The sequence below is a fragment of the Carassius gibelio genome, chromosome B2, assembly GCF_023724105.1.
Source record: "Carassius gibelio isolate Cgi1373 ecotype wild population from Czech Republic chromosome B2, carGib1.2-hapl.c, whole genome shotgun sequence".
Classification (NCBI taxonomy): domain Eukaryota; kingdom Metazoa; phylum Chordata; class Actinopteri; order Cypriniformes; family Cyprinidae; genus Carassius; species Carassius gibelio.
Window position 1 is genome coordinate 19,405,573 of NC_068397.1, and position 21,771 is coordinate 19,427,343.

Genomic DNA, 21,771 nt, shown 5'->3' on the forward strand with positions numbered 1-21,771 from the left:
CCACGGACAGCAAGAACTGCTCACACTGCTTGTGTATCCACTCATGGAGAGACTTTCGGTCGTCACTGTTTGCGATAACCATCAGAGAAACCCGAGGCTCACGACTTTATGATTTTCACCACGGGCAAAACATGCCGTAAAATCTGCTTAGGGCTCATCTGACAAAGTTGGCTGGCTGTCCTGGGACAGAACAGATTAAAGGGGATAGTACATGGATATTTCTCAGTCGCTGGTCAATCTCGGCTATGAGAGCATAAAATTGACCACTACTTAAGCTGTTAATCGTGGAGAAACGAAAAGAAAAGCGAGCAAGTTGGCATGCCACCCAAGAAAAAGGTAAAAGATCTTGTGTGTTAGTGTGTTTGTGTTTGTGAGGGAGTGATGAGAGAGAGTCCCATCTGTTGCTTTCAGCTGTAATCCATGTGAGCTTGAGCTGCTATGCATCATTGCTTTTATGTACCAGACAATACGCTGTGTGTGCACCAGTACTGGGGTAAAGAGTGCTCTGACTATGCTGGACGTTTACTATGTCTAAATTAAAATTTTCCTGAAGTGTAAACTCCACGTGACAAGTTGCACAATCATTGCGATTCTGAAAGTGATGAAGTGATGAGCAGTTTTATGAGCATAAGCCTTTTCCAATTGTCAGGCTTACACAACTCAGCTGTTTCTCAAATGATCTCTAAATATAGAACAGGTGTGTTTTTTTTGTGCTTTTTTTTTTTTTTTTTTTTTTTGTAGTTTATATTTTTTGGGGGAAGTACCCAGAAAATTTTGGACCTGTCAATGGGGCATTAAACTAGTCTTACTTATGTATTTTTATTTTCCATGGTTTCCAGTAGAAATATGTAGACCTCTTTAAATGATGTTATAAAATTAAAATAGTTTAAAATTAAAATAATTCATGCATTTTCAAAGTTCACATTCAATTACATTTATTTTTCATACCACAATTGACAAAAAAAAAAAGAAAAAAAGTCAAACAAAGGGGGACATGAAAACAATAAACTTGTAATTTATAAGATGTAATTTATTTTGACCTCGATATTTTTACTAGAAAACAAATCGAAAACAATAACCTGTGTCTGCCAGGAAGAACAAAAAAAATGTTATCCATTGGACAAGACTAGTTTGCATTTGTCTCTTTCTCTCCAAATCCTGGATTGACGCATGCCATCTTAATCTCCTTACAGAGAAGCAATCATGACCAGGAGGCAACAGCGAGAAAAAGAGATGTAATGTTCATGAGTGTTTCTCCCATAGGTCTCATAGAGTGTGTTTTGTTTCGGTAAAAAAGGGGCCGGATCAGTACCTTTTTATACATTGCCTTAACTGGCACAATGTTTTGTTAATATAAAAATACAGGTTGACATTGTCACTGTCCACCACTAGACAGTGGACAGTCACAATGTCAACCTGGGTTGATGATATGCAGTGTATTTTAATGGCAAAACACTAAAAATAAAAACTGATAATTGTGATAAACACTCCTTATCAGTGTTTATTGTGTTATGTTATCTGATATTTAAAGTGGAGATGTGCCACTCTTACTATTACAGAATTATGAAATTAATAAGAAATATTTCAGTCGACTATATTGCATGTTTATATACCTCTTTCAAGTTGATAGCCTTATTTATTAACAAATTACCAGTATAAATTGTAAAAAAGATCTATAGAGTCATTATAGTGTACAAACAGTAACATGTGGCATAGCCTAGAATACCTGGGTGACCTGCCAGAGCTTATTTAGCATCAGTCAGGAAATCTTAATCTTTGCTTTAATTAGATTAGGAGGCAGTTTCAAATAAGCAAGTGTGCTGCTCCACCATCCACGATTTGTTCTGTTTTGTCCACTCAGAGCTCAGGAAAGCATCCCGGCCTCTCAGAAAATCCATATATATATTCTCCGTTGCCAAACTGAACATAGCCCTGGATCTGCTTAATTAACTAAAGTCTCAAATTTTGTATTTAACTTTATATAAGCATGTAATTTTTCAGGGAGAAGTAAAAAACAAAAACATTTTGACTAAATTTCCGGCTCCTGCTGTGCTCCCAGTGCTGAAGTGAAAGGTGCTGACTCACTAAATGGATCTGACCCAAATCTCATGACATGTTCTGTGTTGCGGTAGCAGGAGTCACACAGGTTGCAGTAGGTGGATGTTGGAGTACAGCCCAGAACTCAAACCATTATAGCACTGGACTAAAAAATCCACTACTGTGATATTGTGAGGTATTTGTGTCTATTAATCGCAAGCTTTTAACTGTCCTAAATTTTTTTTTTTTTGAAAAGTACACAATACATTGGGTTGTTTTTAATGAAAAATCTTATAATTTTAATGATTAATACTGTATGTTGTTTTTGGGAAATGTAGATTTTAAGTCATACACCTCATGTGAAATTTACTGCATAGCCAGCACTTCCTTTTCTTGAGGTTTCCATAGCAACGTCTGTTCTCACCTCGATCCCTTACTGCTTTTAATGTAGACGCACATGCACAGTTCTCTATTGTATTGATGATAACTGATAAAAGTAATTTTCATAATGTCATCAAACTGAATTACTCTTATATAGTAATAACATTTTAAATTAAACAATGCACACCCTCGAAAATACAAAGAACAAAATTTCATTATAATAATTAGAATTACCCAGATTGGCCCTGTGGAAAACTACTTATGGAACTTTTTGGAAGATACAAGGCTTCCTGGTGTAAAGCGAGTAATGATTCCACTGTAACAATGTCACACTGCAGCAGAGTAATGGTGCAGGTTTGTTTTGCTACTGTAGGACCTGGACAACTTGCAACATTCCAGACACTTCTTAAAGAGATTTTCTGACCATCTGTGCATGAGCTAAAGCCACACTGGGTGATGCAGCAGGACAATGAATCAAAACACAGAATCAGGTCCACCTCTGAACTGCTCAAAAGAATCAAAATTAATGCTTTGGATGTGATTACCATATTTTGCAGTGTGCAGAGATAGCACCTTGGTTGGTTTAAGCCTGTCATGGATAAATAAATATGACACTAAAGCCGCCAGTAGGTGGCAGCAAGTCTTTATGAGTGATCCACTGACTCATTCAAAATGGCTGATTCGTTTAGAAACGAAACTAGTGATTGTCTTTATGACTGCGTCCGAAAGCTTAGGCAGCTGACTTGCTGTCGTATCAGGCAGTGACTTTACAGGTAGCATTTTTGCATGAAGGCACCTCATGAAACTGATTTTTGACAGGTCTTTGAGGCAGAGTAATGGTTTAAAGGCCTACAGTGAAATCTAGAGAGCTTTGGTGATATTGGTGATATTTTTTATTTCATTACTGCAATATTAATTTCTCTCTAGAAATGCTTTGGAAATGTATGTTTTTGATCATGTTGATCAAAAACATACATTTAGACACAAACTGACCACAGACCGCAACTTTCAGACGCCATCTTTATTTTTTGGCTTAACTGTCACAAAATGGAACGCACAGGATTGTGGGATATCAAAGGCAGAGAATGATACATCTACAGTAAGCTGCCTTCAAAAATTGGCCAGATAAAGGCATCTCAGGAGAAGGAAGTGAAGCTAACATTGAATTCCGACGTGCCTTGATGATGCCTTCCTACCTTGGAATGCATCCTCCAAAGGCAGCATTTTTCAGTTTTTGAGACAATTGGTCTTACTTTGGCTTTGCTAAACACTTTTTCATGCCAAAACAGAGATAGACAGCATTCTGACTAAAATAACATACTCCACACTAGTCCAATCTTTTTAGTTGAGATATTGTATAAAATCAATTAATTTGCCATCGCGCTGACATTTGCGCTGACATTTTGCCCTGGGAAAGCAACACTCTCGTTATAATTAGAAATTACTTAACTATCATGACATAAATATTAAAAACAAAATTTCTTACAGGGCATTTTTGCCTCATATCTTGAATTATATTGTAATCTGATAGCCTACATCTGGCACTGAAAAACTCTCATGATGTGTTTTTATTTCTTCAAAGTTACAAAATGTCAGTTCGCACATCATTAAAACAACAGTTAGGATATTAGTAGGCTACACGATAAATATTGCACACTCCTTGCTCATTTACTTTCTCTATGCGAAGCTGTCCAGTGCGTCACAGTGCCATTTAATATTAGCCACGAGTTGTGATTAAAAATACCTTTTGGCATTGAGATTACAAAACCATTTTTCCATATCTCCTCAAATAGTCTGTCCGGCCTTCCTGGTGAAATGTCTTCTTTTGGACGTGTTTAAAATCACCAGAAAAATGCCACACAAGCTTCAGTTACAACACAGCTATCATCATATCCTCATGCTGCTCGAGATCCTGGCGCCACTTTAAAAGGCGCATGTCAGGTGTCCCAACTCCTGAGGCATAATATCAGTTTAAATAAATGAGCAATTTGTTCTGCTTTAAATTCAATATTATTTCATATTATTGTTTAAATCATCCTGCGGGCCGGATTGGACACCTCTTGCAGACATGTTTGACACCCCTGATCTACTCCCTTTGAGTACTATGGAGAGGCTTCACTCTTCAATACATCTAAGAAAGAGAATATAAATGATCCCAATCCTCACTAACCTCTGTGTTTGGAAGAGCATCTTGGTGAGCGCGGCAGGAGCATGTTGTACTGCTCTCTCCGTGACATTGACCTGCAGTAGAGGCACTGAGTGAACAGATGTCTATGGCAGACATAAGTAAACAAAATCAAGCACCTCTACATGACTGTGCCTATGGGAAAAGCCCCCTCCGCTCCCCACCCTCCAATTATCCTGGTCTCCTCTAATTCCTCATTTTATTCATTCCTTTTCTCAATCTTGCTTCACCACCTTCTCTGCTAATTAACCTCATTTCTTTCAACACAAACTGTGTTATGTTTGCTGCATGCCCTGGAGTCAGTTTATCCACTGGGTACTGCGTTAAGCCTGTTTATTTTTGAATACTTGTGAGGACAATGTTTATTAATAATAACATTCAAGCTCACATTGACATTCTTGACAGACTACAATTTTGCTTTGATGTGATGATTTAACGTGCAAACTAATATGGTCCTTCTTTCCCTGATGAAGTTCCGACTGGTTCTTGCTGGTTTGGTGCTGGTCTAGCTGGTGAAGTGCTGTTTATCAGCCTTATATTAAGGTCAGACTGCGTCCCACCAGTGTCTCTCGAGGGGCTTGACACGGTGCCATTCCTGTCAGTGTGTTACTGTGCATGTGAGCATGTGTAGGTGTGCCTTTGGGAGAAATTGTGCAGTCATCATGACTTTTGCATGACATTGTGAAACCATTTTACATTGAACATTTGTAATCTTAAACTAGAAACTGACTGTATGTTAGAAATGAGAGTAACGTAAATGTGATTTGATGACTAAAATGCATTTGTAGTGAGGTTAGTTAGACTGACTGTTGAAAAAAAAATATACAGTTATATACAGTTTATACAATATACAGTTTTCTAATAATTTTTTTGGTTAAAACAAGAAAAAACATGTTTACGATGTTATCAAAATTGTGTTCTTTGCAGTGGAAGAGCTTACATTCTGAAGTTTGTATTTCTCATCCTTAGATTATTAAATTACTGTGTATGATACAGTGTAATATCTGGTATCTAATCCTTCAGTGGGTCATATATAAGATTTAATATAAAAACTGCTTTTCACATCACTGGGTTAAAAATATTATGGACATTGTGCTATGGAATTTTTTCTTTTTTTTTAAATGCAGTCTTTGTTTTGTGGTAGCACTTTGTCATAGATTAGTGTGGAAAAACGATAGGGAGTGTTATGCTCATATCAGTTTACAAGGTCAGTCTGAGCGAAATGGTTGAGTTCTTATTGCCTGACATTACTGAGAAATTTTCTGCATGACTTTGAACACTGCCCTTTGTAAAGAGTTGCTAATAAAATTTGATGAAGGAGCCCTGAAGGAGAAAGATTGGGAACATTTGCGACTTCGATGACACTGTCATTACAAAGAAGAGTGATCTCTACTGAAACAACACATCAATGCATATGCCTCATCTGATGATTTTATTCTATCATAATGATGGTATCTTTGTACCTGTTTAGGATTACATCTGTTTTTATATTTCATTATTATTTTTCATTTGAAGGAAAGGCAGGCCAGTTTGAGGTTAATCATCTCAACACTGACACTGTTATATTTGATGATATGTGCATGGTCAAGTGCTTGTTGCTATACTGTAAGAGGGAATGAGTCAAAATGGACAGAAATGTCTTGTGAAAGAGAATTAATCTGGGTGTTATTTTAATGCTGGTTCTTGCTCTTGTTTGAAAAGGGTTCGGCGGACCGTCAGGACTCAGGGGCCACTGAGGAGAAGGAGAAGAATGCCCAAGTCCAGCTGGAGAAGGCCAAGGTAGATTGCAACTCCATTATTCTCTCAGCTGCCTGTTCCTGCCACCAGTGACGTTGGCCACAAGGACTGAAATATATCACAGCTTTAGATGTGTTCATAAATTTTTCACCGCTCTTTTTCCTCTGTCAAAGTAATAAAGTAGCTGTGTGAAACGGCTAATTACCAAATGCCTTGGTTGAAACAGCACATCAGTGTTAAATCTGAAACTTTACAAAATCAATGCTTTACACGTGACTGACAAAAATATAGCTACAATTACCTTTTCTTCTGTTCCTTTACAAAGTCCAAAAACCGATAAGAAGCACGTGAATGAGCAACAACAAATGCTCTGTGTTTTATCATCGGCTCTTTACAGGGTCCAGTTTTGCTCGGCTTTAAAAACTGAATGAAACCCCCCTGTCTGTGTCAGTCTGTGTCAGTGAGCTCCCTGAGGTCCTTTTTAATTAAGGTACTGAGCAGACAGCATCACGTCCTGCTTCAGTCCATCATCTCCCACAGAGCATCACCTTTTAAAACCAGGCTACAAGCAGCTAGACTCCCATTGTGTTGACATTTGACTTTCTTTTAATTAAATACTAAATTATAATACAACAAATTAATAGAACAGTTACTTATCATGGGTCAGGCAGTATTTTTTAAATAATATAGAAACTTGCATGAATGTTTTTTAAAGATAGAAAAAGTTACCATGTGAATTGCTGTTTACAAACTTTTTTTTAAAGCTTAGGTAATGACAATAAAATAAAATAAAAAGCATTGAGCATTATTGTGTCCTTTTTAACTCGTTGGGTAACCAGTTGTCAATTGCATTAGCAGGTCATTTAGAAGAATGAATATCATAACTTCTTTTCACATCACTGGGTTAAAACATTATAGACACTATGTTATGGATTTTTATAAATGCAGTTTTTGTTTTGTGTTAGGGAGCTTGCCACTGATTGGATTTGAAAAAAAAAAAAACCTTCCAGTGTTCAGCTAGACCTACATGGTGCTGACATTTGACTTTTGACTTCTTTTAAATCATATACCAAAGTATACAATAATTAATAAAAAATAAATAAATAAAACATTACAGTGTTGTAAAATATGGAGACTTATTTTTAAAGAAAAAAAGTTATATATTTAATCAACAGAAAGCTAATGTTTCCAAACTTTTTGTCTTAGTAAAACTTTTCACATTTGTTTTTTACATTTATACCAGATGTAAAAACTTGAGGCAATCAATCAATAAATTAATCAGTCAGATTTTGATGACTGTAACCTTTTTACTAGATTTTATAGGTTTAACATATCAAAATTTTTCCCAAAATATTTTACACACAACTGTGCTTGGCAATCACTGACCTATGCAAACCAACTGTGTATCACAGAATCTCAGTTGCTACACTAGAGTTGTCCTTTTGTCCTGTTACTGTAAATATATGTAAATACAGTATGGATGAATCAAAACTGATCACGTGTAGCTTACCCTGCTGCACTCCATATTAACCTGAAGGACAAGTTTTAGGTCTTTGCAGATTAAATTAAAATGATCTTGTGTGCATTCAGTCTCATCCTATGTATACAAACCTGCATTGACCTCAAGCCTCATGTAGCTGCCATTAGACTACATTACCCTTTACTGGGCTGATATTGAGCTCTTTGAGAATTAATTTGTGCATTGCAATTGGTTTGAAGGTAAATTAATGAAATGTATTATTAGTAACTTGCCTGGGGCAATGCAGCATGTGCCATTGCTCAAATCAGCAGTGGCTTTGTTCCCGCACTCTCCTCAAAGTATATGTCTGCTGCCATTCACTCACACACAACCTCATGGACAAATTTACATGATAGAACTACACTATTTTGTTTACAGAACTGAAACACATACTGTAGCAGTGCATATGCTCATAAAGGATTCTGATGCAAAAGTGTCACATTCAGTGTGTTGTGCTATCAAAATTTAAAGGTTTCAATCTTTCCTTTTTTTGCGATTATTCAGTTTAAGCCTGTTGCTTTCGCCGTGCGCACAAACTTCACCTACACTCCTGCAGATGATGACAACGTCCCCATACCAGGGCACGGGGTTTCTTTTGAAGCTAAGGACTTCCTCCATATCAAAGAGGTCAGTGTGTTCCCAGATCACCTGCACAATCGTTACACTGAAGTAAATCAAATTAAAGGGATAGTTCACCCAAACATTTTTGTTCTGACATGAGTTACTTACCCTCATGTCGTTCCAAACATCAGAACGACGGCTCCTGCATCAGCAGCAGCACACATACTGTAGTGAACTTGGGTCAAAGACTGACACAGAAGTGAAGATGTTGTTATTTTAGTTTTATTTGCACATAAAAAGTATTCTCGTAGCTTCATAAAATTAAGGTTGAACCACTGATGTCACATGGACTATTTTAATAATGTCCTTACTACCTTTCTGGGTCTGGAACGTGGCTCTCTGATTTGATCAAAAATATCTTAATTTGTGTCCCAAAGTGAACAAAGGTCTTACGGGTTTGAAACAGCATGAGGGTGAGTAATTAAATGAAATTAATTTTCATTTTATGGGTGAACTACCTCTTTAATGTCAGTATGTTCAATGAAGATCATTTTTAAATATAAAATATTGTGTTGTTGTTTTTTACAGAAATTTAACAATGACTGGTGGATTGGACGGCCTGTGAAGGAAGGGGGAGAGGTTGGTTTTATCCCCAGCCCGGTGAACCTGGAGACGATTCTGATCAGAAGAGAGGTGCAGGCCAGGAAGGCCGCCAAAGCGCTGGCCAAGTAAACAAACCTGATAAATAATGCAGTGTGGAGTCTTCATTTTGTAATCTTTGTTTTCTTATTGCATGGATGAATCAGCCATTTAAATGAGCATAAATTGGGGCAAAATTCATTATATACAAACTGCTTTTTCCCCCCTCTTGTTACAGTAAAGCGGCTACTGCTGCCAAAGATGATTTGAATGCAAAGAAAGCTGCTCCGCCACAAACAGGTGCACTGACACTTCATTTTTTATTTTTGTTTTTATTATTAGACAAATTATTGAATTTAACCAAATAAGCAGACAAGTTTCCTTTTACAATTTATTATACTTAATTTGTTATCATCCACTTATCTGGATGAAAAGTATGTATGTGGAACATTAATAATGTTATTTTATGTGTCTGTGTGCAATTCAATTTCTAATGTTTCTCAATCGATCCTTTAGTTCAGCAAGTGAAGAAGAAATCGGTAAGAAAATACATTCAGCAATGCTGTGATTATGACCAAACCACACACATTTATGTTTATATTCATATACTGTGTGTTTGTTTAAACATATCTTTTCTTTGACTGAAGGGAGAGCAACTGGCTGCATATGATGTTGTGCCTTCCATGCGTCCTGTGGTGCTCATGGGGCCTTCGCTTAAGGGCTATGAGGTGAGGGCCATTTACTGTTGTCTCTGTATGTACAATGTTCAGTCATCCACTGTCCAAACTCTCTGAGGACCTTCAGCATAACTGCTTTGATGGAGTCAGTGGCTCAGAAGACATTTAAAACATTTAAAATAAATTCTAAAATAAAAATGTAAATCTTCTATAATGCATCTCATTACTGAACCTGATGATTATATTCCCATGTTCTCTTATACCACACTTCTGCTGTATAAATATGTACTGCCCTCTCCTGTACATAACGGAAACTACACGTTTATGAAGTGCTATTACTGAGTTGCATATTTTCTCCCTTTTATTTGAATTTACAGGTTACAGACATGATGCAAAAAGCTCTCTTTGATTTTTTAAAACACAGATTTGAAGGAAGGTATGGTACACGGACCGCCGACTCATTACAAAAGAAGAAATGTGTGTAGTCCAATAAAGTGTTGTGACTTTTCTAATATGTAAATCCATTGCTAGAATTACTATCACCAGGGTGACAGCAGATATTGCACTTGCCAAGCGATCGATCCTCAACAACCCCAGCAAGCACGCCATAATGGATCGCTCCAACACCCGCTCCAGTTTAGGTATTCACTACTTGTCCTTTTCTTAATGTTTGTCTCTCTGTATGTCATTCCATAAAAATTACATAATATATTCTAAATGTATTGGCTTCAGATATAAATAAAACATTTAGTTCAGAGTCAGAAAGAGTCTAGAAAGAATTTATTGGTCATTGAACCCTTTACTTAACAGATTTTTAATTAACTGCTTAACACTGGGATAATAGAGCTTGATGGTGCATTGCAAAAAACAAAACAAAATAAAAACCTATTCAGTACATTTGTCTTGATTTTATTTAATGCATTTTCTTTTGAAGGAAACCTGCAAAAATATATAGTAAACTTAAATCAGTTTATCTAGTTTGATAGATTTCTTCGTAATCGTTTGAAAACAAGACAAAAATACTGATTAATAGAACCATTTATGCAGTGTGTTCAGAAAAAAACTAAATTGATCCCACTTACAGAAAAACTCCCACTGCTTTAAAATTGTGAATTTAAGTTGAATTATTTAACATTAGTGGGTGTGGATCTGAGGTGTGTAGCTTTGTTAAGGGGATCTGATTGGTTTTTTCCACTCTGTCCCTTGCATTGCTCTCTTACCTCAGATGCTGCGGGTATGTATAACAGCAGTAGCCTGTCCATGTTCCCCAACTCATTCCTGTTGGTGTCATCAGAACTGCTTTACCTCTTAGAGAACACTATAAGTGTCAAAGAACCCTAATACTTTTAGTACAGGTCACTGCTTCTAAAAGCTTTGGCTTGTGTTAGACACCATAACCACAAAATCTCCATTGACCTTCATAATATGTGTTTAATTTCATTGGTCAAACAAATGCAAGCAAAAGTATTATAATGTGTATGTAAGAGTGAGTCTTGTGTGACTTTCTCTGTAATTGTGTCTTGTTTTCTGAAAAAAAATATATAAACATTCTTTAAAAAGATCATTTATGTAAGATAATAAGAATATTTAAGAAAAACTAGTTCTCATTGGAGTAAAAGAAACAAAAGAATGCTTAGATATTTTTACTTTTTTTTTTTTACAGTGTGTAGTGAAAGAGAATGTTAAACACCATCTAAGATGATTTTGAACTTGTCTCATTTTTATCATTATAGTTTTGCTCACTTTGAGGCAAAGTGCAAGTTTCAATCCTTCATTGTTCTGTTACATCCTGTGGGCAAGGAACTGTCCTGTCAGTATATTTTGATCATATCTTTTTTTATTGACATATTGCATGACCTGTGTATGGAATGCATTTAGTTTTGAAGATGGGACTTTTACTTGTATATGCCCCATATATATATATATATATATATATATATATATGTGTGTGTGTGTGTGTATATGTATATATATATATATATATATATATATATATATATATATATATATATATATATACTTCATGAAATAGTGAAAAAAGCTTATTTTTTCTTCTTCTTTCTTTTTCTTGAACATTTTTGATGTTCTTCTTATGTGTAATAGAGGAATTGGAGATAAAAAGCTTCCCATTACATTTGAAGTGCTTTTGGCAACACTTCAGCAGATTTGTACTTTGATAGAATAATATTTTCGAAGATGTCATATAAGGATTTTAGGTTGACTAGTCTCATTTATTTCTTAATCTGCCCCTGCAGCCCAAATCCAAGGAGAGGTTGAGAGGATTTTTGAGTTAGCACGCAGTCTACAGCTTGTGGTTCTGGACGCAGACACCATTAACCATCCTCTCCAACTCAGCAAGACCTCCTTGGCCCCGATCCTGGTGTATGTCAAGATTTCATCACCCAAGGTCAGAAACTGTGTTTACAGAACTCGCAAAAATTCTTTCAATAGTCATTTGTTTAATGATGAAACAAACGGATTATACATTAAATACCATTGAAAATGTGGTTATTGTTTTTTTTTAAAAGTCTTTTATGCTCGCCCAAGATGCATGTACTTAATTAAAAATACAGAAATACTATGAAAATACTATTACATGTCAAACATCTTTTCTTCTTGAAAACATTTCAAAAGGTCATTTTAAAATGTTATATTCTTTTAATAGCAAACTGAATATTCACCAGTCTTTACCCCATTCTTCAGTGTCACATGGTCCTTTAGATATCATTCTAATATGATGATTTGGTGCTTATGAAACATTTATTCTTATAGTCAATATTGAAAACAGTTATGGTATTTAATGTTTTTGTGGAAATCATGTTGCATTCTTTGAAGAATATAATGTTCAGAACATATAATTTGTTTTTGTTTTTTAATTATGTTTTTATTAATGCACAATGTTCATTTAATTTGTATAAATGGTTGTATTTGTACCGTAGCTTTTCATTTATAATCTTAACTACATTCTACAAATATTAACCTCAAAGCAATTTGTTTATTCCAAAACAGGACATATTAAGTGTGGATGGTTATTTTTAACACTTTATTAAATAATGTTCAATATTCAAACATCAATTAAATAGCCATTCAGTCATCAGAAATAAATTACTTTAGCTTTCTACCAGCTGGTCTATATGCTATTTCTCTAGTTTGCAAAAATATTAAAAAGTATTATTTGCTAGCATTGGCTTTATGGTGTGAGCTAATAGATGGTATAAAAAATTACGTCAGCCACTAGGAGGCAGAAAAAAAGATTATTTTGTCAGTACAGCGGTATCTGATGTGGTACTATATCAACTTGTTTGATAAACTTGTCACTTTTCTGATAACTGCAAATGTCTTTTAAAATGCACTATATCATTCAAAATGATAAATATCAGCCATATGAATAAGATCTATCTATCTGTCACTAGGTTACACAATACATGGTTTCATTCATTGTCCAAAAGCTTTTTGAATGTGCAGTCATTATATTTAAATAAGAAAAGACCGGTTGCAGCGTGACCTAACATCAACTGTTCCTTCACCCCGTATGCCTCCTACTCATCATTCCTGTCCCTTTTTTCTTTCCTCTTTTCATCTGCTGTTCAGGTTCTGACAAGATTGATAAAGACCAGGGGCAAATCTCAGACTAAACATCTGAATGTTCAGATGGTGGCCGCAGACAAACTGGCCCAGTGTCCCAATGTAAGTGTGCCCTCTGTAAATGCTAAAGACATTAAAATGTTTTCCATATGATTGCAGGAGAACCCTTCTAAAAAATAATTCAGAAAGAGAAAAGGAATAGTTCACCCACATATTTTCAGAAAATTTACTCAGGCCATTCAAAATTGTTTGTTTGAGTTTGGAGAAGATTTGGAGAATCTTAGCATTACATAATTTCTTCACCACTGGATCCCCTTCAGTGAATGGGTGCCGTCAAATGAGATCCCAAACAGCTAATAAAAACAACACAATAATCCCCAAGTAATCCGTAAATAAATGTCTTGAGAAACGAAATGCTGCGTGTTGGTAATAAACAAATCCAACAAGACAATTTTATCATCAAACCGTTGCTTCCAGCTGAAATCTGATCCAGTTGTCTCATCTGAGTCAGGAGAGAAATATGCACAAATCTGTAACGTTTACAAGCTAAATCAGTTCCAAGCTGTTCTAAACAAAACTGTCAGCAAATTCAAATTTTTGGGTGAACTATTCCCCCAACTTTGCACAATGTCCTATAAAAATTAATTGGAAGTTTTTTTAATATGTTCTATTTTCTTGTGTATTGGTTAATAAAGTTTTAAGGTGTAGTGGTCAATTAATCATGATAAAAAATGTCACCTTGTTATGCGCTTGATATATTGCCTCTGATGAACTTAGAGTGTTTCTTTAGAAAATCAATATGAACACCCACATTTTGATCCTCTTTGATGGCATCCTTTTAACACTGCTCTTATTTCTAATTCAAGTCTATCCGGAGGGCTTAATCACAAACTTGATCTTGATCTGATTATCAAGAGACTGTTATTTTTATGCTGCATCATGTTGCAAGGCACCTAAGGCAGTGGTTGACAGATAAGCCTCCCAGCATTATTCCGTGTTATGTGCTTCATTTGGCTGTCACCTATACTTACCCTTTATTGTGACGTCACTATTGGTCTCTCTCACAGGAGCTGTTCGATGTCATCTTGGATGAGAACCAGCTGTCAGATGCCTGTGAACACATTGCTGATTATCTGGAGGCCTACTGGAGGGCCACACACCCTCCTGAAATGGAGCCTCCCAACCCCATGCTGGAGAAGCTGGCAGAAAACACACTCCCCACCAGTCCCACACCTGCTAAGGTACTGGACACACTGAGAAACACGGGAGATGATGTACTGAGACTGAACATTTGCAGACAGAGCCTGTGGATTTTTAGGAGCGAACTAAAACAAAACAAAAAATGCTCTTCAGACGTGTGTTTTCTGACACTCACTTGATAAATTTATTCAAAGATAGTAAATATGCACACTATGGTTCAAATGTTTGGGGTCAGTCTCGTAAACTCTCCAAAAAAATTGCAATTATTTGCATTTTGACAAAATACAGTTTAGACAGTAATGTTGAATAGTATTACTATTTAAACCATTTTCTATTTAAATATAGTTTAAAATGTAATGTATTCCTGTGATGATGAAGCTGATATTTAGCAACCATCACTTCAGTCTGCAGTGTTACATGATTCTTCAGAAATCATTCTAATATGCTGATTTGCTGCTCATGAAACAGCTTAATTCTTTTGGTCACACTTTAATGTCCAATTCTCATTATTTACAAACCATTAACTATGACTTTTGCCTCAATAGACACCTAATTTGCTGCTTATTAATAGTTAGTAATGCAGTTAAGTTTAGCTATTGGGTAGGATTTGCAGAATTTGTGCTTTATAAGTGCTAATAAACAGCCAATATATTAATAATAGGAATGCTAATATGCAACGGCTTAAGTGTTAAACGGTCAATATAGTAAAGTGCTTTCCCCTCAAAAAAAAAGAAAAAAAAAGAATGGCAGTTATTTGAATTAGAAATCTTTTGTAATTTCTTTAATGTAACTAGATAAATGTAATAAAAGTAATAATTTCTCTTTTATAAAAGAATTACTGACCTCAGACTTTTGAAAGGTAATATACAGTGCATCTGTTCAGAAATCATAAAAAGTTAATACCCAGTGTCATTTCAACCACATTTCACATTATGCATTGTGTTTAATAGTCTTCTGTGGTGGAAATGTCATTTTTTGTCGTTGTTTTTGTAAAGATTACTTATTTTGTGTGGTTTCATTTTAAGTCAAATGTAATTGCTATCATTTTATGTATCCTAAATAAACACAATTATATAGTAGTTTCACAATATATTTCACATGATTTGACAATCACAGTGTGATTGAAAATTACAGACCAGTCCCTTTTTCCTTACATTTCACGTACTGTATCATATTTCATCTCAAGTATATGTTATCAGTGTAACCAAGTACTATACTTGGTACTGTCAGTATTCTTTTCTCATTTCATATAACTTGAGTTTAAACCCCTTTTTAACATGAAACAATTTTAACATTTCTTAACATACTTTTGTGATTCTTTTGTGAACGTTCTAAATTACAACTGCTTGGAAACATCCGCAGGGTCCATAAAGTCTGACATTTTGCTTAGAGGTGTGTCATTCTGTGACATTTTCAATTTCCTCTCCACCTTTTACTGAACTTCTCCTTGGACATTTAAAGAAGACTTGAGCTTTAAGGACCTTCGCTGAGTGAGACGGTGGTCTCTGAGGTAAAATGCCTATAGTGTCAGTACCAACTAGCTTGAACTACTTCTCGGTATCTATAGTATTAGCAATAGCCTATCTTATGTAGGTGTTGTAAACTTTATTTTAGTGCTGTAGCGCCACATTTGTAGTTTAGCGTCTTTGGTGGCTTCCTTCTCTGATTGGTGAAGATGTGTCTCCCCCCATAGAGATGGGATTTTTACATCTGGAGCCCAAATGCTGCACTATATTTTGGTCTGTTTCTTTTCCAAATGACTCCAACGCTAACAGACATGGTCTAGAAGCCACACAACTCTAATTTCATGTCATGTATCTCATATACAGGATGAACAGAAAAGCAAGAAGACGGCCGCCACCAAGAGAAAAGGATCTCAAGAGCACCAGCAGGAGCATCAGCCCCAGGCTCAGGAGATGAGAGAGGAGGAAGAGGAGGAAGAAGAGGAAGTGCAGGAGGAGGCCGAGGAGGAGGAGAGGCTCCTTCGTAGTGAGCCAAAGAGACACAGCCATCATCACCACCACCATCACCACCACCACCGCTCCAGCACCAGCCGACCGACAGAGCCCCACAACAACCACCAGCAGCAGATGCGCCACCAGCAGCCCGCCGACATGGAGCTGCTTCCCGCTAAAGACGCTTCGTACGCGGAGTCCCGGAGCAGGCGCACGCTCCCGGGCGAGGGCGACCCGGACCAAACCGAGGTCTACCACAATAGGACTACAACTCAAAGGGACCATAACCACCACCATCACAACCGACATCACCATCACCGCCGCGGGACCACAGACGTTCAGCCGGATTATTCCCACCACAGGCAGCAGGACTATGAGCTGGAGCACAACGAGCACAACAGGCAACAGAGACAGTCGAGCCAGCTGCGCTCACACAAACAATCGCACCACAATCACTATCACTACCAGGGACGGGAGCGGGACAGGGACAGAGACAGGGACAGGTGTGTCGAGACCGAGGAGTGGACTGAAGACATGTACATTCATCGCTGAGATGGACGTTGTTTTAATGCTGCTATGTGAAATGCTGGCTACCGTGTACTCAGGACAACATGGTTTCTCTTTCTTTATCCATTCCGCTGTGTTATTGCCTCCTCTGGTCCACATCTAATTTCCTTGATTTTCAGTTTTCATTCATATACTGTAATTCTGTGTTCCTCTGGCTTTAGATTTAGAATTTTTAGATTTTTTTATAAAAGATTTCAGCACATTGGTCCTTCCAGTCCTGAGTATGTTCTTACATTTTTTTTTTTTTTTTTTGTGCTTACATCTTTGCTTGTTACCGGTTCTGTTTCCTGATATGTACATATGCAAACTGGACACGTCTTATACTTTCAAGCTCTTACCTCATGTTTATTTGTCACCCCTGAGAAAGATAACTGGATCTGTTGACATTCTTTTTTTTATTAATTTTTTTTCAGTTGGTTTTTGTAGAACGTGCTGCCACACTACTGGTAAATATGAAAATATTAACAGTATAATAAGGGAATAGTCACACAGTAATTTTGATATTTTCATGTCTGAGAAAAAAATGGGATTAAATGGGTTAATTATGCATTCACATTGTGCTGCTATTGGCTGCATGAAACAATTCTCACTTGGGCTTTTCAGCTCAAGGATGGGAAATTCAGTTTTTTTACCAACATTTCAAACAATGACTGTCTAGTCTAGTTATTTTTTTATTTTTATTTTTCACCTTATTTTTACATACAGTACAAGGACTGCCCTTTATAATTGTAATGTGCAAGGCTTCTGGGTCAATCGCTTCCGGTTATTTTAGCTGTACAAAAACAATCTGTATGCTGCTTGAAGTTGAAAATTAGTGTTTGTTATTATATCCTTTTAATTGATCAAAATCATAAATGTGCTGATTTGTATTTCAACTAAATGTGTTTTAAATAATTTTATTATACTTTTTTTATTATCAGTTATCTTTCCTAATGAATCAGAAGTCTTGCACATTTACATAAAAATGCTAAATAAAATAAAATGGATATTTTGGATGTTAAAATATTTTCTGTTATGCTAGTTTAAAACACAGAAACAACAACACATTTGTAGGTTAATTTAACTGAAAAGTATAAACATTGTGGCTCTGTGGAACAACACACACACACACACACAAAGATTTAACCATCTCAACCAGCCTGACAGCAACGGCTGTCATCAGTATTATCTATTTGTCTGACCAATGGCAGATGGGGGAGTGCTCAAGACGCCTGTCTGAAAAATAAAATATGTTTTATTATTTCATTTAGTGACACTACTAAGAGCAGTTTTACAGTCGGCATAAATTACTGTTTGCAACCTATTTTCCATAATCTGACACATCTCAGAGGGACACAGAATTTCAGTGAGATTCAAAGCAGAATATTTATTTTCATTTTTCAATTTCACGTCGGCTTTAATGTATACATAGTTCAGTGTTTAGTTTGGCCTGGTTTTCTAGGTGTATGTCACAGAAATAAATCCGGATTTTATTCACAAATTTCATACAATGCATTATTTGTGTCAATATAAAGACCTTAGTTTGTTATTTGCTCATGCAAAATTATTTCAAATGAACACTTTTAATGTTTATTAAACAGTTTCATTCTGTTCCATATTTATAATATATACAATGAGATCATTTTAGCCAACCAGCTGCATGTATTCATGATTTTCAAAATGTTTGTTTAAATATATACAGTATATATCAAATGGATATATAATGGAAAATATACAATTTTCTTAATCATTATTTTCAACTTCATAAAGTAAAAAGGCACACTCAAATGTCCTTTAAGGAATAAGTACAATGATTCAGAAAATACCTATTTTACTACAACTGCATGGTAAAAGTTTTTTTCTGGTTTTGTTAGAAATGAAAAGAGGAAGATGGCAATGATCTCTGATCTCTTCATATTTTCAGTGTATCTGGAACCATGACGTTTATTTACACTTGATACCTTTATGTTTCCTGAGTACTCTATGCATTAGTTTGTGACAACACAATAGCTTGAAAATTGTTTCTATGCATTTGTATATACCTCATAAATGCCTTTGTAGATACTGGATTGATAAAACTGATACTGCTGCACTGTAATTTAGATGTACTTCTGTATTCAGTTGGTCTGACTGAATATTGTGAAATGTTCTCCTAAACAAATAATGCACACGTACGATTTACCATTTGATGTTTTCGTGCATTGTTGTCGTGCATGTGGCTCTTATTGTGCATTCACCTCACTATAGTAACAATTTACAGCAAGTTTCAATTTGTTAACATTAACAATGAAAAATACTTTTAAAGCATTTATTTATTTATTGTTCATGTTAATTTCAGCTTTTGATTTTAATAATGTGAACGTTTTATTGCTTTTATTTGATCTTTTTATGCATTAACTAACAGGACCTTATTGTAACGTTGCCAATATTACGAAGGATTTTTTTTTTTTTTTTTATCACAGATTTAGTATAAATATAAAATCAGTACAGTTCTGAAAACAAAGAAGTTTATATAACAAACTTCTATATTTGAATGCGTATCAGGAAATACATTAATTTCCTTACGGTTGAAATAGCCACTAAATTCAAAGAGGGGATAACATTTTCTGAAACTAAAAATGGAAAAGTTAAATTGCAAATGTTGCCATGTCAGCTGACCTTTATACATAATTTTGTCCTGTTTTTGGCACTGCACTTCCATGCTAACTAAACTAATTTGCATTCTACAGTTGGTGTGTAATTTTTGGTTTGATCAAAAACAGATAAATCAGTGTAAATATTCATTTAGAGACAGTTCTTATTCAATATATTCACAAACTATTTAAAACTCAAAGACAGTATGAAAAAAAAGCTATACAGAACAATGGCAATGCCATATTAAACCAGTGATTCTGGATGATTCTTTAGAATATTGCATTATTACTGCACATTTGCACCATTCTGCAATAAAATATATTTGGCATAATGAACACAGAACTTATAATCAACAACTGGCTTCTAGCCTACATACAGTAGCTATGTTTCTTCTAACATAAAATGTTTTCTACCCTAATCAATATTTGGTAAGCAGGAAAATGTAGAGCCATTATCGCAAAATAAACCTGTTTTTTTTTTTTTTTTTTTAAGATAATAACAGACTGACCATTCTCATAAACAAGTAATTGGACATTATAAAACACAATTCTATTCAGCGATCTCAATGTTGTGAATCAATGATTTGTCATCTTTACTATATGAATAAGCAGCACCTGTGTCATTATACGTGGGATTTTCAAATGTAGGCAATGTTCGTTTTTTTGAGTTTCTGTAGTACATGAAAGCTAGAGCTCCCAATATGCCAATCACTGCAAGAGTCAAGAACACAGCCAAACCCTTATTGACCTTGTGAGGCTCAGGACCTGTGAAGAAATGAGAGATAAATAAATGTCTAGTACATCTATTGTGAAACTGTGATATACACATTCCATCAAACTGCAGATTTATTATATTACATATGCACATTTAAGAATCAGTCTATTTTAAAGTAGAGAGGTTGCTTTTTCTTGATATAAAATACGATTTTTTTATATTTCTTGAAAAAAAAAAAAAAGTTAATTACATAAATTCATTACAAATAAGTCATAATATTACCTTCTTGTATGGCCTTAATGGTAGGACTTATAACTGCAGGAAGAAAAAAAAAAAACAGAAGAAAAAAATCAGGTATTTAAACAAGGAATGTCACATATAACATCTGTCTATAAAATGTTATAGACACATAGATTGATCATGTAATGTTAAATTATTATTATTTATTTTTTGTCTACCCTAAAATATATTTTTGAATATAGTGTAAATTCTGACAATATGTCTCCCTGCCATTATTTGACCATTTTTTTTTCTTCATGAAATAGAAATGTCTAAAGTAAAAATTAAAAATAAAGTAAATCTTCCACAGCATACTCATATTAAAAAAAATATATCATAGGGTATTTGATGTCTTTTCAGGAATATTTAAACAGCAAAATACTGGAACAGTGGTCACCTATGCGTCACAAATAATTTACTGCATAGTTCACAAGGAAGGTTTGAATCAGCATACAGTTGATAAACACAGCTAGAGCAAAGATGCAATCAAGCTGTTGGACATATTACTCAAAATATTATTTCAAATATAAAATAAACAATCCTCTGTTTCTCTGACAACTAATGTTCTGCTATGTTACAAAATGTAACTAATTTTGAAAATTGTAAATGTCACAATACGTACCTTTGGGAGTTTTGCAGATAAATGGTAACATTGTGTAGTCACAATTCTGCTTTTTCCATTTATCAGATGTGGTAGAGATTGATGCGCACTCGGTATCCCAAGGATACCTGCGATAGTCATCTTCATAATAGTTTGTATCTTCCCAGTTAGTGTAATCTACCACAGTATTGTCTAACCATAACCAGTTACCTGTGTAGATAACCCAGGGTGAGTTCATACTTTATAACCAACTCTTTTAGGTTCATGAGTTCATTCACTATTAATGTGAAAACTCTGGGCCATCTTGAAAAGTGTAGAAAACAGAAGAGATTTTTGTATGCAAATGTATATTTGGCGTATTACCTTTCTGGGATAGAAAAAGCCCAATCCAAAAGTGGTTGGGATTTTTAAGGAGCATTAAGTTTTTCTCTATAAACCTCTGTTCCACTTCATCCCTAATGCTGACAAGAGTTGCTCCTGAAAACCAAAGTGCAAACTTTCTTACTCTTTTGTTCTTTGCA

At 35.3% G+C, this 21,771-nt stretch overlaps 2 protein-coding genes across 4 annotated transcripts in view; one reads left to right on the plus strand and one right to left on the minus strand.

The window, feature by feature from the left end:
• Nucleotides 1-19,748, plus strand: cacnb2b (calcium channel, voltage-dependent, beta 2b). 2 transcript variants are annotated; one of them, XM_052548378.1, is made up of 13 exons: nt 1-336; nt 6,305-6,382; nt 8,364-8,486; nt 9,009-9,148; nt 9,298-9,359; nt 9,576-9,598; nt 9,707-9,787; nt 10,114-10,172; nt 10,268-10,377; nt 11,992-12,143; nt 13,328-13,423; nt 14,389-14,562; nt 16,351-19,748. In XM_052548378.1, the coding sequence occupies exons 1-13, from the start codon at nt 319-321 to the stop codon at nt 17,026-17,028; spliced, it is 1,794 nt and encodes a 597-aa protein (XP_052404338.1). In that variant the 5' UTR covers nt 1-318; the 3' UTR covers nt 17,029-19,748. The 2 variants fall into 2 exon arrangements, with proteins under 2 accessions (XP_052404338.1, XP_052404339.1); XM_052548379.1 differs by lacking the exons at nt 1-336; nt 6,305-6,382 and adding an exon at nt 8,858-8,893 and having other exon boundaries at nt 8,402-8,486.
• Nucleotides 18,384-21,771, minus strand: part of mrc1b (mannose receptor, C type 1b) — a 12,950-nt gene continuing 9,562 nt past the window's right edge. For both annotated transcript variants that reach the window (XM_052548376.1, XM_052548377.1), the window contains exons 28-31: nt 21,614-21,727; nt 21,272-21,460; nt 20,653-20,685; nt 18,384-20,420 (exon numbers count right to left, since the gene is read on the minus strand). In XM_052548376.1, the coding sequence (XP_052404336.1) occupies nt 20,206-20,420; nt 20,653-20,685; nt 21,272-21,460; nt 21,614-21,727 (551 nt within the window). In that variant the 3' untranslated portion in view covers nt 18,384-20,205. The remainder of the gene's footprint in view (nt 20,421-20,652; nt 20,686-21,271; nt 21,461-21,613; nt 21,728-21,771) is intronic.

Coding starts and splice junctions, on each gene's coding strand:
- cacnb2b (XM_052548378.1), top strand. Junction 12,144..13,327: donor TCAAGATTTCATCACCCAAG/GTCAGAAACTGT, acceptor TCTGCTGTTCAG/GTTCTGACAAGATTGATAAA. Junction 14,563..16,350: donor CCAGTCCCACACCTGCTAAG/GTACTGGACACA, acceptor TCTCATATACAG/GATGAACAGAAAAGCAAGAA.